A 16,708-nucleotide genomic window follows, 5' to 3' on the forward strand; every position below is an offset into this window, starting at 1 on the left:
TTGTGGGACATGAGGAATTATGTGCTGTGCACTGCTGTCCATTCCATGGACTTGGCCTTAGCATCACATGCACTATCTCCTCCCAACCAAGGACACAGTATCGTATGTGGGTTTACTCAGGCAAAGCCATGTAGAAAATGGCCTTCCTAGTTCATTAAGGTGAAGAGAAAAGCAAAACAGTTGTAAGTTTAAGAGCAACTTAAGGAGGGTGCCATCTACATGGAAAATGGACTGGCAGTGTGAAGCTGGTAAAAAGCTTTGGCAACTTATAGAGACAGACACTACTAGCTCTGGGGAGCAACAACATGTGAGGCCAGTAAGACTGTCATAACCTTGGGAACTGTGTTAGTTTGAGCCTTTTATCATGGTAGCTGGGGCACGTCGGAGATCTCATCTGATGGGGAGTCAACCAGGTCTGTCCCATCCCTGTGTCTGGAGAGCTGAACAGCTTCTCCTTCTTCATTTTACCACTTTTAACAACATATATCTCCAATTCTAAAATGTGATGATTAAGGGTCTTTTTTTTTTAGTGTTTACTTATTTAAGTACCGGCAAGAATGTGGGGAAACAAAGATTTGAGCTTAACCAATATTGTTATATGTTCAGTAGTACTCTCATTATTGATCAGAAAAGAGCTGTTTTATAGTTTGCCCTTTAAATATATAACTTTAAAATTCTGAATACTTTTCAAGTACAGCTTTAGTAGCACACACTTAGGGGTAGAACACAAGCCATCTTAAATTTTTCCACACTGCATTCAATTTTTCCATACCATACAGATCATTTTCTCCTCTCACGGTATCTCCCTACTCTCAGCATCAAGCTAATTCCTTAGCAGTGGAGAGGGAAACAAAAATTGAAGAACTTGTGATTCTACAGAGACAAAAGAATAGGGGAGTTATCTATCCTGAAAAATCCATAAATTTTTAATTTTCCAATTCTGACAGGATTGGGGATGTAATCTAGATTGTCTGTCAAACCTTTTTTCTCCTTCAACAGCACTTCTTGAGAATGGGAGAGAGCTTTGGAAGCCTCTATTCTAAAAAAGCATCCTAACTCCTCCCAGGATCTGGTTGTCAATGCAAATAGTTGACAGCTCTGCCAACCTTACAGCTCCCATTGTGAAACAGTATCACTTTTATGATGGAGTAAGACATAAAAAGGTGTGACAGGTGGAAGATAAGGAGTAGAGGAAAACAAGAGAAATTACGTAGAAAGGTAACAAGAAAAATTCTATAGCAGAGGAAGGAGCACAAGATCTGTTGAATGCATGGTCCCCCTCTTAGATTATCATAAAGGTAACCCTGGGCTTTTGTGTGAGCCAGCACATTTCAATGCAAATTTTAATTCTGCAGAGACCACGCCTACCGTGCTTTCCAGGCCCTGCCCCCTCCAGTCCCTGCCACCCCACCTTTCCCGTTTGCTGGTGCCTTGGGAACCCTCTCTCTATTTTGCCCTACGCCTTTCTTGGCTGCTCTGTCTCCTTAATGTTCAACATTCAGACTGTAAGTGTCCATCATTATTAGCTATCCTCTTAGGAAATTTCCTTCACAAATTTGAGCTTCTAAGGCCTTTCAAACACATCTTGGTAATTCACTGGATATTTTTTATTTTAAGCTTTCTTTTCTACCTTTAGTCAGCTTAGAAAAAAAAAATCCTCTTTTTAAGTTGCCTATTTATTACTAGCCTTTGTTTTTTCCCCTCTAAGAACAGCAGTTTCTTCTGCCCCTTTTCCAGTGTGTTAACGCACATGTAGAGATTCACATATAGAATGGAAACTGTGACACTTACCACATTAATAGGGGGTCTTTTGAAGTAAAATGGTAGCTTCTCTGTTACAGTTATGCAGACTAAATCCACATCTAAATGTGTACAAGCAACCTGTCAAGAAGAAAAAAACAGGTAAAGCCAAAAGGAAAATTGGCACATGTTAAGAATGGGGTAGGGTCAAACGTGATACAAAGAAATGTAAATAGATATGGCTCACTCCATAGGCATTACACGGTTCTGTGTTCAAATACATCTGTCCCTTTACAAAGTCAATGCTTAGCCATTCCTTCACATTTGGTTTGAATGGTTTAGCTGTAATCTAGCTGAAGCAGAGTGATATGTCTATAGACCATCTCAACAGATAGGGTCTAGAGACCCTCTAATTCATGGTCAGCTACATAAGGAGAAGTTGCTAAGAGAGGCTGAGTTTCTGGAAGGTTACTTCAGATTGTTCTAGAAAAAGGAAACTAACTGCTCTGAAATCCAAGAAAAAATAAATAAATAAGCCAAAAGGAATGTATGCATGGTCCACTTACTCCAGAAATTATTTATTTTTATGCCAGCAATTGGCCCACGCCTGTGGCTCCTATCAGTCTATTGACTGGCCAAAGAAATACATGGCACTACTAATGGCATTTTGTTCAAATGCTAATAGAAACAGAGCATCTCCATAAATGGTCAAAGCAGAGCTGTTATAAATCAAATGACACTGAATGCACTTTTTTCAACTTTTAATTTTCCTTTCCTTTGTTCTCATTTTTGCTATTATTTGTTGATACTCTGCATTTACTTCCAAAAGAGATTTGAAGCTGCTTATAAAAAAAGACATGCAAGATAAAATAAATAGATAAGGAAATGAGGATAAAAGGAAAACCAGGGAAGGAACATAAAGCCAGGGAAAGGTTACTAGCGTAACAGTACAGGCCAAAAGACAGGGCTAGAAGCTGCATACCCGTCTCTCATTTTGCCATTATTTGATTTACAGCAATAAAAGGAATTGGCTGTTTTGTACCATGACAAAAATAAGCCTTACTATCAATGCTGGTGTAAATCCAAGCTGCCAGGGTGGCTGTGCTGGCAAACTAACATCCGTGGCATGGACCAAGAGAAAGGGGTCAAGAGGGGGTGACAATGCCCCACAGGGTCAGCTCGACCTTCAGCAGTGACAGGAATGTCACATCTTATCCTTTGTCTTCAGAATCCCCACTTCAGTCGTTCCTACCCCCACCCCAGGGCTCCAGGAAGCAGGTAGTGATCAGAGGCTGCCTGGCTTTAAGACAGTCATAGTAACTTAGTAAGCCTGGGAAGTAAGGCTGGTTTGGCAGAAACACTTGGCTCATAAAGAATCTGCCCCATCCCAACTGCTACCGCTGTCCAACTCATAAAAGAGTCATTGAAAATTCGATAAGAATGGATGAAGTAAAGGTCTGAATAGCAGATAAAACATAAAACACGCTCAGCTTCTGTTTGCCATTTTTAAACTACCAGATTGGCAAAGATCAAAAAGTTTAGCAATATACAGGTGACACAAAAATAAATAAACAGGGACTCACAGGGTCTTTAAATCAGTACAGGGTCTTGAAAAGCATTTCAGCAATAGGTATCAAAATTTTATAAGCACACATCAGCAAATTCCTATACGTATAGGAATGTATCCTACAGAGACTAGAAATGCATTCTATAGCCATATACCTTACAAATGCTTGAGGATATTGGTGAAAGGACGGTCGCTGCAACACCAATCACAAAAGACTAGACACAACTAAACATCCCTCAATTTTACTTAAAACAAATTATGGTCCCTTTATGCAAGAGAATATGCTGACTCCTTAAACAAAATGAGGTACCTCTCTAGTGGACATTATGGAACCATCTCCGAGCTATACTGCCAGGTGAAAAAACCATGGTATTAGGAAGGAAGGAAGGAAGGAGAGGAAGAGGAGAATGAAGAAAGGAAGGAAGGACTAGGTAAAAATACTTCTAAAAAGAAACACAAGAACTGCTAGCAGTGGCTGCCTCTGGAGAAAAGGGAGAGAGCGTTTTGGGTGGGAGGAAGGTGTACTTTTCAGTGCATACCTCTCTGCACTGTTTCAATTCATTATTACAAACACAAATTATTTTTCATTTCAAAAAGCTGATTCATTTCTTAAAAGCCTGTTAAACATTCTTCCCCAGAGTAAAGCTAAATTAGGTTACCTTTTTATTTATGTATTGCTCCTTTCTTCCCTCTTTTATATAACAGTAGCTAATTAAAAAATATCCCTTGTGTTGGTTTAAGTACACGCATTATAATAAACTTTCAGTTACAAAGAATGGCTCCACTTGGCTCCCTCTGATACCTCAGACTTAAAATGTTTCAAACCGAATTCTTTTGTTATTTAGCTTTCTATTAATCCAAATGTTCAACTGATACATTTAGATAACTATAAAATAAGAGCTAATGTTCACACTATAATGAAATGCTTTCTAAATCATTAAAAAGATTAAATTATGTCCAAATATATTTGTGATTAAGAATTTGATTATAGTGGTTTTGGCAGGTTGTATATGAATTCATATCAATTGTTCTTAACCTTTTCTTTGGCCAAGGATTCCTATGAGGATTTAAGGAAGGTATTCCCCAAACTGCACATATGCACACATACATTTATCTTTGATTTTATGGAACAAGCGGAATAAGAGAAGGGGCTTCAGTCTCCCCCAACTCCCCTTCATGGATGTCAGGTTAGTACATTCTAATATTTTATTCAAGGGAGAGCCAGGCTTGCCCAGGGAAAAAAGAGATGCCCGTAAATGGGGCCTCCCAAACTAAACTGTTTTAAGAAAAAAAACAAACCTCCCTGAAGAATTTATTTAAAATGGAGATTACCAGGCCCTACTCTCAGCAGTAAATTCAGTAAGCAGGGTCTAATAACCTGCATTCTAACAAAGTTTCCTGGGAAATCTGACACCAGTGGAGCCAGAGCATACCTTAAGAAGAACTGCCTTGAAAGATACGCCTTTTCAGTAGCCTCAGGTGTTAGCAGCATATACTACAATAATGCTCTGCAGAGAGTAAGGCATGGATTTTGGAAGCAAGAAGAAAACAGAACTTCTATTTTCATTTATTTTTAATTCCTTCCCTTAAAATGTTTTGTTCAGTGTGTGTATACTATTTCATAAAGCACACTGATATAACGGAGCATGCAAATAATTTTTTTTTATTGGAGTATAATTGCTTTACACTGGTGTGTTAGTTTCTGCTTTATAACAAAGTGAATCAGTTATACATATACATATATCCCCATATCTCTTCCCTCTTGCTTCTCCCTCCCTCCCTCCTTCCCTATCCCACCCTTCTAACTGGTCACAAAGCACCGAGCTGATCTTCCTGTGCTATGCGACTGCTTCCCACTAGCTATCTATTTTACATTTGGTAGTGTATATATGTCCATGTCACTCTCTCACTTTGTCCCAGCTTACCCTTCCCCCTCCCCGTGTCAAGTCCATTCTCTAGTAGGTCTGCGTCTTTAACCCTGTCTTGTCCCTAGGTTCTTCATGACTTTTTTTTTTTTTTAGATTCCATATATATGTGTTAGCATACGGTATTTGTTTTTCTCTTTCTGACTTACTTCACTCTGTATGACAGACTCTAGGTCCATCCCCCTCACTACAAATAACTCAATTTTGTTTCTTTTTTTTTTTTTTTTTAACATCTTTATTGGGGTATAATTGCTTTACAATGGTGTGTTAGTTTCTGCTTTATAACAAAGTGAATCAGTTATACATATACATATGTTCCCATATCTCTTCCCTCTTGCGTCTCCCTCCCTCCCACCCTCCCTATCCCACCCCTCCAGGCTGTCACAAAGCACTGAGCCAATATCCCTGTGCCATGCGGCTGCTTCCTACTAGCTATCTACCTTACTACGTTTGTTACTGTGTATATGTCCATGACTCTCTCTCGCCCCATCACAGCTCACCCTTCCCCCTCCCCATAAGCTCAAGTCCGTTCTCTAGGAGGTCTGCGTCTTTATTCCTGCCTTACCCCTAGGTTCTTCATGACATTTTTTTTTCTTAAATTCCATATATATGTGTTAGCATACGGTATTTGTCTTTTTCTTTCTGACTTACTTCACTGTGTATGACAGACTCTAGGTCTATCCACCTCATTACAAATAGCTCAATTTCGTTTCTTTTTATGGCTGAGTAATATTCCATTGTATATATGTGCCACAGCTTCTTTATCCATTCATCCGATGATGGGCACTTAGGTTGTTTCCATCTCCCGGCTATTGTAAATAGAGCTGCAATGAACATTGTGGTACATGACTCTTTTTGAATTATGGTTTTCTCAGGGTATATGGCCAGTAGTGGGATTACTGGGTCATATGGTAGTTCTATTTTTAGTTTTTTAAGGAACCTCCATACTGTCCTCCATAGTGGCTGTATCAATTTACATTCCCACCAACAGTGCAAAAGGGTTCCCCTTTCTCCACACCCTCTCAGTGGGTTTATGCACCCTCAGTGCATTTATTGTTTGTAGATTTTTTGATGATGGCCATTCTGACCGGTGTGAGATGATATCTTATTGTAGTTTTGATTTGCATTTCTCTAATGATTAATGATGTTGAGCATTCTTTCATGTGTTTGTTGGCAATCTGTGTATCTTCTTTCGAGAAATGTCTATTTAGGTCTTCTGCCCATTTTTGGATTGGGCTGTTTGTTTTTTTGATATTGAGCTGCATAAGCTGCTTGTAAATTTTGGAGATGAATCCTTTGTCAGTTGCTTCATTTGGAAATATTTTCTCCCATTCTGAGGGTTATCTTTTTGTCTTGTTTACAGTTTTCTTTGCTGTGCAAAAGCTTTTAAGTTTCATTAGGTCCCATTAGTTTATTTTTGTTTTTATTTCCATTTCTCTAGGAGGTGGGTCAAAAAGGATCTTGCTGTGATTTATGTTAGAGTGTTCTGCCTATGTTTGCCTCTAAGAGTTTGATAGTGTCTGGCCTTACATTTAGGTCTTTAATCCGTTTTGAGTGTTTTTTTGTGTATGGTGTTAGGGAGTGTTCTAATTTCATTCTTTTACATGTAGCTGTCCAGTTTTCCCAGCACCACTTATTGAAGAGGCTGTCTTTTCTCCATTGTATATTCTTGCCTCCTTTATCAAAGATAAGGTGACCATATGTGTGTGGGTTTATCTCTGGGCTTTCTATCATGTTCCACTGATCTATATTTCTGTTTTTGTGCCAGTACCATACTGTTTTGATTATTGTAGCTTTGTACTATAGTCTGAAGTCCAGGAGCCTGATTCCTCCAGCTCCGTTTTTCTTTCTCAAGATTGCTTTGGCTATTCGGGGTCTTCTGTGTTTCCATACAAGTTATGAAATTACATGCAAATAATTTAAAAGAAAATAAACATACACATATTGGGGATGTCGGATCACTATTTTTTTTAATTGATACAGTACACACTCAAGGTAATTTGGAGACCATTGGACTAAATAACCTGAATTCTCCTCACCCTGTCTTGTCCTGAATGGGAGTAACAATGGAAAAGAATATGAAGAAGAATATATATGTCTATAACTGATTCACTTTGCTGTACAGAAGAAATTAACATAACATTGTAAATCAACTGTACTTCAATAAAAATTTTTTAAAAAATCCTAAATGGGAATAACTAACTCAGAAGCTCCTGAAACTTCTATGTATCTCTCTCTGCCAAATTCCACCATCACCCCCATCCTAAGAAGCCCCAGCCAATGGAATCTGCTTACAGTCTTTCATCTTTGCCTTATCCCCTGGGGTAACTATGGAGAAAAAGGATTTATCTATGAGATATCTTCCAGATCCTCTGAGTGGAAAAGAGTATGTTATTTCCCATGGAAACAACTCTATTTAAGGTGGTTAGATTTTATACTACTAATTGTTAACATGTGTATAGGAATGCTTTTATAACTCATTTTGGAGACCTTAGTTACAGAATATCGTATCTACGGACACTTGTTTACATTCTAGATAATCAACTTACAAACCAAACAAATAAAATCACTTAACAGAACATAACCTGTTAAGCAACAAACTGCTTGCATCTGACCCAATTCCAAACCATGATATGCTTACAAAAGCTTTATAATTAAAAGAAAAAAGTCTTTTTAAATTGATTTTCTATATAAAACGGGGAGAATGTCAACTTCAACTGAGTCTTAAAGGATGGGTAAGATTTGGAAAGATAAGATGTTCTGATTTTAAAAACTGTTTTCTCTGCAGTCAATTCCAAACAAATACTCTGTCAATTATTTATAGCTTTCTTCCATCTTCCAGAATATTTCTGACTGTTCCACCCATCATCATGAATTATGTGTTCACAGTTTTGAATTAAAACTTGTGAATAATCTGAGAAAAACAAGTAATAAGATAAATTCACTAAATCAAATTATAATGTATTCTAAGACTCCAAAGTCCTATCTCTATGACATAACTACCTTAAGTTTAGAGCAAATCATTGAGCCTAAGTCTCAATTTTCTCTTCTACAAAATGGGGATAATAATAGGCCTTTGTCCCAATTATCCCCAGGATTGTTGTTTTCTCTAATCACCAGTAAATGGCTATGGAAATTTTAAGTTGTATGCTCTTCAAAATCCATTCGAAAAACAAGTGTACAATAAAAAACTGGGTACACTACCAACTTTTAGTCTACAGTATAACTGAGTTGTTAATATTTAATAACAAAACTAAATTGCTGTTTAACAAATCTGGACATACCCATGGTCCATTTTAGGGTTTCAGCACTGAATTAGAACCCCTGTGGAACTTAAAAAAAGATACCCAAACTCAACCCCAAACCTACTGGATCAGAATCTCCAACAGTGGAGATCTGAACGTGCCTGATTTTAAAAGGTTCCACAGGGGTCTCTGATGACTAAGAACTATTCAAGCCTACTCCCCGTTTTTCTGAAATGAAATTCTTGAGAATTACTATAATTGAGCATTTTAGAAAAGGAGTCACCAAAAAACAGGAATTCACAGATAACTTGTACTATTTCTCTGCATTAATACAGTAAGTCCCCTACATACAAACCTTCAAATTACGAACTTTCAAAGATACAAACGTGCCCCTGTATGTCAGCTGTTGTACTGTACTACTGTACTTTTCAAGGTACTGTACTGTAAGATTAAAAATGTTTTCATTTTTTGTGTTTGTTAGTTTTTTATGTATTATTTGTGTGAAAAGTATTATAAATCTATTACAGTACAGTACTATATAGCCGATTGTGTTAGTTGGGTACCTAGGCTAACTTTGTTGGACTTACAAACAAATTGGACTTACGAACGAGCTCTTGGAACAGAGCTCATTCGTATATAGGGTACTTAGTGTATAAACAATTAAGAATTGTTAATGTGCCTTGAAAGTGAAATTTGCCACACACGAGTCTCCTTAATCAGCAACTCCATCTACTGGATAAACTTAGGGAAAATCTTATAATTTTAGAACGGACTTTGCTTAAAAACAAATTATGCTGTAAAAGTAAAACATCAAAGACCAGTGCTTTCTTTCCCCCCCCATAATATCCCTTTAGTGGATACACTTTTGGTAGATGGCTACCTAAATAAAGACAACATTCCAAACTTCTTAAAGGAGCTATACCACACTTTACACAGTAAAACATATTCCTGAAAAATTATATTACATTTGATTTTTTCTTTTCTGTGATCACTTACAATGCCCAGTGTGTTCTGTCTCAAGTTGACAAAATGACCATACACATTAAACAATTTTCCCTCCTGAAAAGTCATAGAAATGGCCATTTGAAAAGGACAAAAGAAATTAAATTCATAAAGGTTCTCTTATACAAAAAGGAATAGTATCAGCAGATGGTTGATTCTGAAGGATTTCTAGAAGACCAAAGGCTGATATGATCATGCTGGCATATGGACCACACCTCAGAGCACACAAACGGGAAAGCTAAAACAGAGAAGGAATCTTCTATGCCACAGTAGAACCTTGCTCCCTTCTTCTGTCACAGGCAGCAGCGAATAGTAAGAAGGGCAGAAACTGAAGCGCTTTTAGAGCTAGAAAAGTGATGGACCATCATTTACCTAAGAGAAGTTTCAAACGAATGAATGAAGCAGAGATAAAGAAACAGAAGAAAACTTGATGGACTCTTTTAATCTCAGCCCATCAAATATCTAGCAGAATAAATAAAACAAAACAAAGTATGTCACCCAAATACACCCTTGTGCAATTCCAGAACACCAAGTATAAATGAAAAATCCTCAAAGTTTCCAGATGAGATGATACAGGTCACCTACAAAGGTATAACATCAAACTTCTTATATAAAATAATGAGTACTATTTTCTTTTACTATCTGTTACTTACATGAAAAAGTTTTTCTGTCTTTGGAAAAACTGCAACGATATCATACAGCCGGACTCTTGAAGAAGTTGCTCTCTAGTAATATAAAAAGAATGTTATCATACTTATGCAACAACAAATGCATATGGAATTCTGACTAATGTCCTGGCTGCACTTATATTTCAATTGTGTAACACTTCTAATATGCCACTGACATTTCTGCTTTGCTTTGTATGTTGTCAGAAAAGACCTCCTCAGCACATGAGACTCCAGATACCAACTTCCATCCCACCAAGGAGGAAGGAATCATCCTTCCTTCCTTCCCACATTGTTATGCTTTAACTGTGTACCAAACATTTTGTTTGAGATAGAAAAATCAAATTAGATAGCTGCTGCTCTTACAAGCTAGTGGAGGAGCTTGCCAGAAATTTACTGAGCACCTGCTGTGTGTGGGGCACTGGGGATACAAAATCACTTAAGGCATGTCTGTTCTCAGTGGAACTCACCATTTTTTGGTGAGATAAGAAATACACGTGACTAAGTGTGATGTGATTAGGTTCACAATGAGAATACTGTTAAATACAAATTAAACTGCTAAGCATGCAAGAAAATACCGGAGAGTCCTAAGACAGAAGAAGAGGAATTTATCCGTTAAAGATTGTTTATAAAAGAAAGTCTCAAACTTATATGTGTATGCATGTGAAAAGGCTGGAAAAATATATATTCAAGAGTACAATCTCTGAGTGATGAGATATGGGATATTTCTTCTTTGCCTGTTGGCACCTTTAAAATTTTTTACCTCTTATTCTGCAAAAAGAAAAGTCATGATAAAAATTAGAGGAGGAAAGAGATAGGTTGAAGAGAAGCAGCAGGTACTGTGCTTGAGCAGGTAAGAAAACCTGCTGGGCAGATGTATGCTGAGACAGGGCAGGCTCCAGGTCTCAGAAAAAGTCAGGATCCAGGACTCTTTGTCCTCTGCTTGCCCACTCCCATCTGGAATGTGGACAAATAGGGGCCACCAGGATGTTCATGATAACAAGAGAAAATCAAACTCTTCGTGACCATAAAAAGTCAGCTCCATTTATGTCTCCCTGGGCTTAGATAACCAGAATGCTGCCTGCAGTTGTATAAAATCCCAAAATTTGGCTTTCTGTAATTTCTTTAGCAATGCTAATGTTAGAAAGGAGGCCAGCCCTTCCTTGATTACTCCTGTTCTATGATAGAGGAGGCCATTCCAGCTAAAGATGAAACAGCTCACCTTCTCAGAGATCTCACTTTCTCTCTCCCTCACTGGACCCATCCCACCAGCACCAGGCATTCTCAAGTCTCCATCTAACCAACAAAATCTAGACAGCAGGTTCTCATCCACCAGCCTCCCTATGCCTTCTGTTCCTCCACAGAAGCAATTTTCTCAAGCAAAGTCAGCAGCACACACTGGCTGCCTGTTCTCACGTCCCTATCATTTCCGTGGAAATGGCTTTTACTAAGGCAACCAATGACCTCCACGTCATTAGGAGACTTGCCCATTCAACACATGTTTTAGCCCTTCTCTGACTTAACTACTTAGGCACCTTGATGCTGCTGAGCCTTCTCACATTCCTCGTTGTCCACCTACTTCTCAGACAGTCCTGCCTCAGTCTCTAATCCTAGCTCATCCGTCATCCTTTACTCCACCATTAAATACCGAATTTCCTCAGGGCTCTGTCCTAGACCTTCTCTTCCCACATATTCTTACCAAGAAGTCTCATCCAGTCTCATCATTTCAATTACTCTCTACAGGGTGACCACTTCCAAATCAGTATCTTTAATTAGGGTCCCTCTTCTGAGGGTCACACCTTTTTTTCCAACCCCTCCAGCTCCACTGGAACTCTCACAATAACCCATCACGTCTGAAACATGATGATCTAAACTTACTTCTCTTTCTATGTCCCATCTCAGGAAATGGTACCATCTACTTACCTGGCTGCTCAGGCCAAGGCAGGGAGTCATCACCTTCTATCCAATCAACAAATCCATCCAAATCCTATCAATCCCCCCCCCCCCCCCCCCCCCCGTCTCCCCCAGCCCCAGTGCCTCTTAAATCCCCTCCTTTATCCCTTCTAATCTATTCTCTATAATGCAAACTTCATAATTGTACTCCCTTGGTTAAAACCTTCAAAGGCTTCTTCTAATTGCTCACCCAGACCCACCTCCCTAACCTCATCCCAGGATAGACAGCTCATCAGGCTCAACTCAACTGGTGTTTCATTTTCCAGAATGCATCATGTTTTTTCTTGGATTCAGGACCTTGCATAATCCATCCTGTCTGTGGAAACATTCTCTCCCTCACTTGGCACCTATAACACTGATTCTTCTGGCCCCTGTTTGAACATCAGCTTCCTCGGTGGGCCTCCTGCTGCACATTCCCAGGACATTCCTTATTTGCTACCTCCCACTTTTTAAACATTCCTCCCATTTTTATTTATTTTTAATTTTTAATTTTTTTGCGATACGCGGGCCTCTCACTGTTGTGGCCTCTCCCGTTGCGGAGCACAGGCTCCGGACGTGCAGGCTCAGCGGCCATGGCTCACGGGCCCAGCCGCTCCGCGGCATGTGGGATCCTTCCGGACTGGGGCACGAACCTGTGTCCCCTGCATCGGCAGGTGGACGCTCAACCACTGCGCCACCAGGGAAGCCCCCCTCCCATTTTTAAAAGGATTGTGTCTGTATTATTCATAGCAATATCCCCAGTACCCACCTATGTCTACTTCATGTAAGTTCAATGAAAACCACTTGCTGAAAGATTCTTTAATTGTGGTATTCTTATACATGTGCCATGAGTAGAAGAGATTCTGTTATACTATGTGAATTCTGAGCTAAGGAAAGCAGTCAAGTGTCACACACTGGGGGTCGGGGGAGATGGAAGAATGGGAGGAGTTGGAAAAACAACAGTATTCAGCAGAAATCAATACAACTTACAAGGCCAAGAGAGAAGAAAAACAACTAACCTACCAAAACATTGCAGTGAGATGGATCCGAAACGATAATTGTCAGTCTAGTTAAAATCTTAATTGGTTTTGATTTTCCCTGTAATCAAAAAAGCACAAAATAGAAATGACTGATTTTCCTCCTAAGCAGTGAAAGTACTCATTAAAAGGTACTAACAATAAAAGATAGTGAAGATCAGTAAAACCTAGTCCTCACTCTCAAGGAATTTATAATACAGGTGTACCTAGTTTTATTTTGTTTTGCTTTGTTGTGCTTCACTGATATTGCATTTTTTACAAATTGAAGGGTGGCGGCAACCCTGTGTTGAGCAAGTCTATTGGCACCATTTTCCAACAGCATTCGCTCACTTCATGTCTCTGTGTCATATTTTGGTAATTCTCCCAGTATTTCACACTTTTTCATTATTTTCATATTTGTTATGGTGATCTATGATCAATGCGAACCGGGGCCCTCGCAATGGAAGTGCCGAGTGCTAACCACTGGACTGCCAGGGAATTCCCTGATCACTGATCTTTGATGGTACTATTGTAATTGTTTTCAGTGAAAAAAACCATACCCATATAAGACGTCGAACTTAATCAATTGTTGAAACGACAACAAAGGATTCAGAATATTATATAAACTTAGTTGATAAAGCAATGGCAGGGTATGAGAAGACTAACTCCAATTCTGAAAGATCTGCTGTGGGTAAAATACTATCAAACAGCGTTGCATGCTACAGAGAAATCATAGTGAAAGGAAGAGTCCATTCATGCAGCAAACTCACTGTTGTCTTATTTTAAGAAACTGCCGCAGCCACCCCAACCTTCAGAAACCACCACCCTGATCGGTCAGCAGCCTTCAGCACTGAGGCAAGACCCTCCACAGGCAAAAAGATTACAACTTGCTGAAGACTGAGACGACAGTGAGCATTTTTAAGCAATAAAATATTTTAAAATTAAGGTATATACATTGATTTTTTTTTTTTTTAGACATAATGCTACTTCACACTTATTGAACTACAGTACAATGTAAGCGTAAATTAATATGCACCAGGAAACCAAAACATTCGTGTGACTCGTTTTATTGTGGTGGTCTGGAACCAGACCTACAATATCTCTGAGGTATACCTGTACAGCCAGAGAAAAAGAGATGTACATAATGTTTCGTGGAAGAGCTGAGTCTTCATGGAAAGCTAAGACTAGTAGACAGAGGAAGGGGCAGTACAGATTAGAGAACCACATATATGACTGGGCATGTCTGAGCTGGATGAATAAGTACTATGTTTCTTAAACAAAACACTTACCTGTACAATTGGCAAAGTTGTAAAGAGTTCAGAAACAGCTACTGGTTTTTCAATTTCCTACAACAAAGAAGAATATTTTTTTAAAAAAGCTAATTTCTGGCACTCAGAAACACTAAATAAGTTGTGTGTATGTGCATGTGTGTGTTTCTTAACGAAGAAAGCTAAAGCAGAGAAGCAGCTGAGAACACTAATGGATAGGAGGGATGAACAATAGTTGTTAGAATGAAACAATCTGTAAGGAACAGTTGTTGGCCTAAAGGGAGATATACATATTTACTAGTATGTTTGGGAGGGAAATCAATTAGTAATGAGTCCATGACAGTACAATAAAAAAGATTAAATATTGTGATTACAGTTTAATGAATAACAATGCACTTTTAAGAAATTATTGAAAGTTACTTAACATCAAATCAACTTTAAGAATCCTTATACCATGCCCTAGCACTTCACAAAAAACTATCATTTGTACAAATACGCATCAGCTCAACTATTAACATTAAAATACGATAATGCACAAAGAGCGCTCGTCAATATTACCAATATACACAAAATAACTATAAATGCTGGTTATTATTAACTTAAGAAATTGTATTTTACCTGTTTCTTTTCCTTAAATTCAACAACATGATTGATGGCAACAACTGAATAGCCCACTGAAAAGAAAAATTGAACATTCTTGTTAAATACAACAACCTCTTTTACACATAAGCTCATCCCAATTCATGTCAAGACTAGAAGGTACTAAGAAGAATGGTTATGGGCTCTGGAGTCAGATGGCCCATTTTCAAATCTATGCATTACTACTTAGAAGTTACTTAACCTTAAGTTTCAAGTTCTTCGTCTGCCAAATGGTGATAATAACAGAACTCACCTTATACGACTGGCAGAATTCAATGAGATAACACACAAAGGATGTTTTAGAACAGTGGCTGGCACAGAGTCAGGGCTTTGTTTGACTTTGGTGGTGTATCATTAGCATTATACCAAAGACACTTTGCGCAACTCCTTTAAACCATCATTCTCCTTCGTGTCCTTTTGTTCATTTTCATCCCATCACATGTATACTTTTTCACCTTCATTCTTACTCGTTTCTTTTGCTTTTTACCCTTTCTACTTCAAAGGCCCTTTTGCTAAGGAAAAATGTAGTAACGACTCCCTCACACCACTGTCCACATACGCCTCTGAGCTACCCACCAAGAGACTGAGAACTCTTTGAAGCCAGGGCCTTGCTTTATCAGCCTCAACACAGCCTTGTTTTGGACATGTGGACTATCAAAAACATGCCTAAATCATGACTCCAATCTTTAAGTTATTTAAACACCAATGGGAACAACAGGATATTAATATTAAAAGCTAATGCATATTAATGCCAAAATAGTGGTCCCCCCTCTCATTAGTTTGTCCAGTTTCCTTCTTTTCTTCCTCCCTCAATTATTTACTGAGCAACCATTACTTAACAGGCCCTGCAGAAACCTCTTTATTTTTAACTCCCTCTATTCCCACGTAGACATTTTACAATCTAAGGAAAGAGACAGCAGTCGCGATTAACTCCAGTAATTAAAATGGGGGTCTTAACTCTCAGAGCTTTTCCTTCCCTTGGATTCAAGTATGCGTAACATTCTAGCATTTTGGCCATGCTGCTCCCCTCTCACGCTCCTAGTATGTCCTCCGCCCCCACCAACCCTCCCTCTACAAAGTATAATTCAAACACTCGCGACCCCATGTCCCTCCCTCACTTCTCGGACCCATAGGTGCACCAGCTTCCTGCATCTGAGTGTCAGAACACTGTCGTGAGACGCAGGAAGGGGCGAAATTAAAAGCACTGACGTAGGAGACTATACTTGGAAGCCCTGGCTTCTGCCATCCATCAGCTGTGGGGCCCTATGCAAATTCCTCGCCCTGTCAGGGCCTCAGTTTCCTCAATTCGCAAGAAATAAGGAGCTAGACTGGGTAACAGCTCCCCAGTGCTTTCGAGTTTCCCGCGCCCAGAATCAGAGCGACACCGCAGGGGCCTCGGCTTCCAGGGACAGCCAGGAGACCCCATGAGACGGGAATGAGGCCCGCCCGGGTCCCTCCCGAGCGTGGCCTGACAGTCTGGGGGGACAGAGAGACTGGGCAGGCACCGCGGCCCGCGAAGCCGGGGAGACTCACAGTGAGCAGCAATCTCCACTAGCCCGCGCAGCGCCTTCAGGTCGGAACCCGCCCGCAGGTCCAAATCCGCAAACGCCGCCATGGCGAAATCACGTGACGGTCGCGCGCCTATCTGCGCAGCCGCCGGGCCCGCCCCCTCGGGCATGCCGGGAATTGCAGTTTACCTGCGCGGTCTG

The 16,708-nt window shown here is 39.5% G+C and overlaps 1 protein-coding gene across 2 annotated transcripts in view; it reads right to left on the reverse strand.

Annotated features, from left to right (window-relative positions):
* Positions 1-16,660, reverse strand: part of RPP30 (ribonuclease P/MRP subunit p30) — a 29,550-nt gene extending 12,890 nt beyond the window's left edge. Inside the window, exons 1-6 of one of the 2 annotated variants that reach the window (XM_067710027.1) lie at positions 16,533-16,660; positions 14,979-15,034; positions 14,382-14,438; positions 13,100-13,174; positions 10,133-10,204; positions 1,792-1,881 (exon numbers count right to left, since the gene is read on the reverse strand). In XM_067710027.1, coding sequence (XP_067566128.1) covers positions 1,792-1,881; positions 10,133-10,204; positions 13,100-13,174; positions 14,382-14,438; positions 14,979-15,034; positions 16,533-16,614 — 432 coding nt within the window. In that variant the 5' untranslated portion in view covers positions 16,615-16,660. The remainder of the gene's footprint in view (positions 1-1,791; positions 1,882-10,132; positions 10,205-13,099; positions 13,175-14,381; positions 14,439-14,978; positions 15,035-16,532) is intronic. The other variant, XM_067710028.1, reaches the window with a different exon arrangement.
* Positions 16,661-16,708: the final 48 nt, after the last annotated feature.

The sequence above is a fragment of the Pseudorca crassidens genome, chromosome 16 (assembly GCF_039906515.1).
Source record: "Pseudorca crassidens isolate mPseCra1 chromosome 16, mPseCra1.hap1, whole genome shotgun sequence".
Taxonomy (NCBI): Eukaryota; Metazoa; Chordata; class Mammalia; order Artiodactyla; family Delphinidae; genus Pseudorca; species Pseudorca crassidens.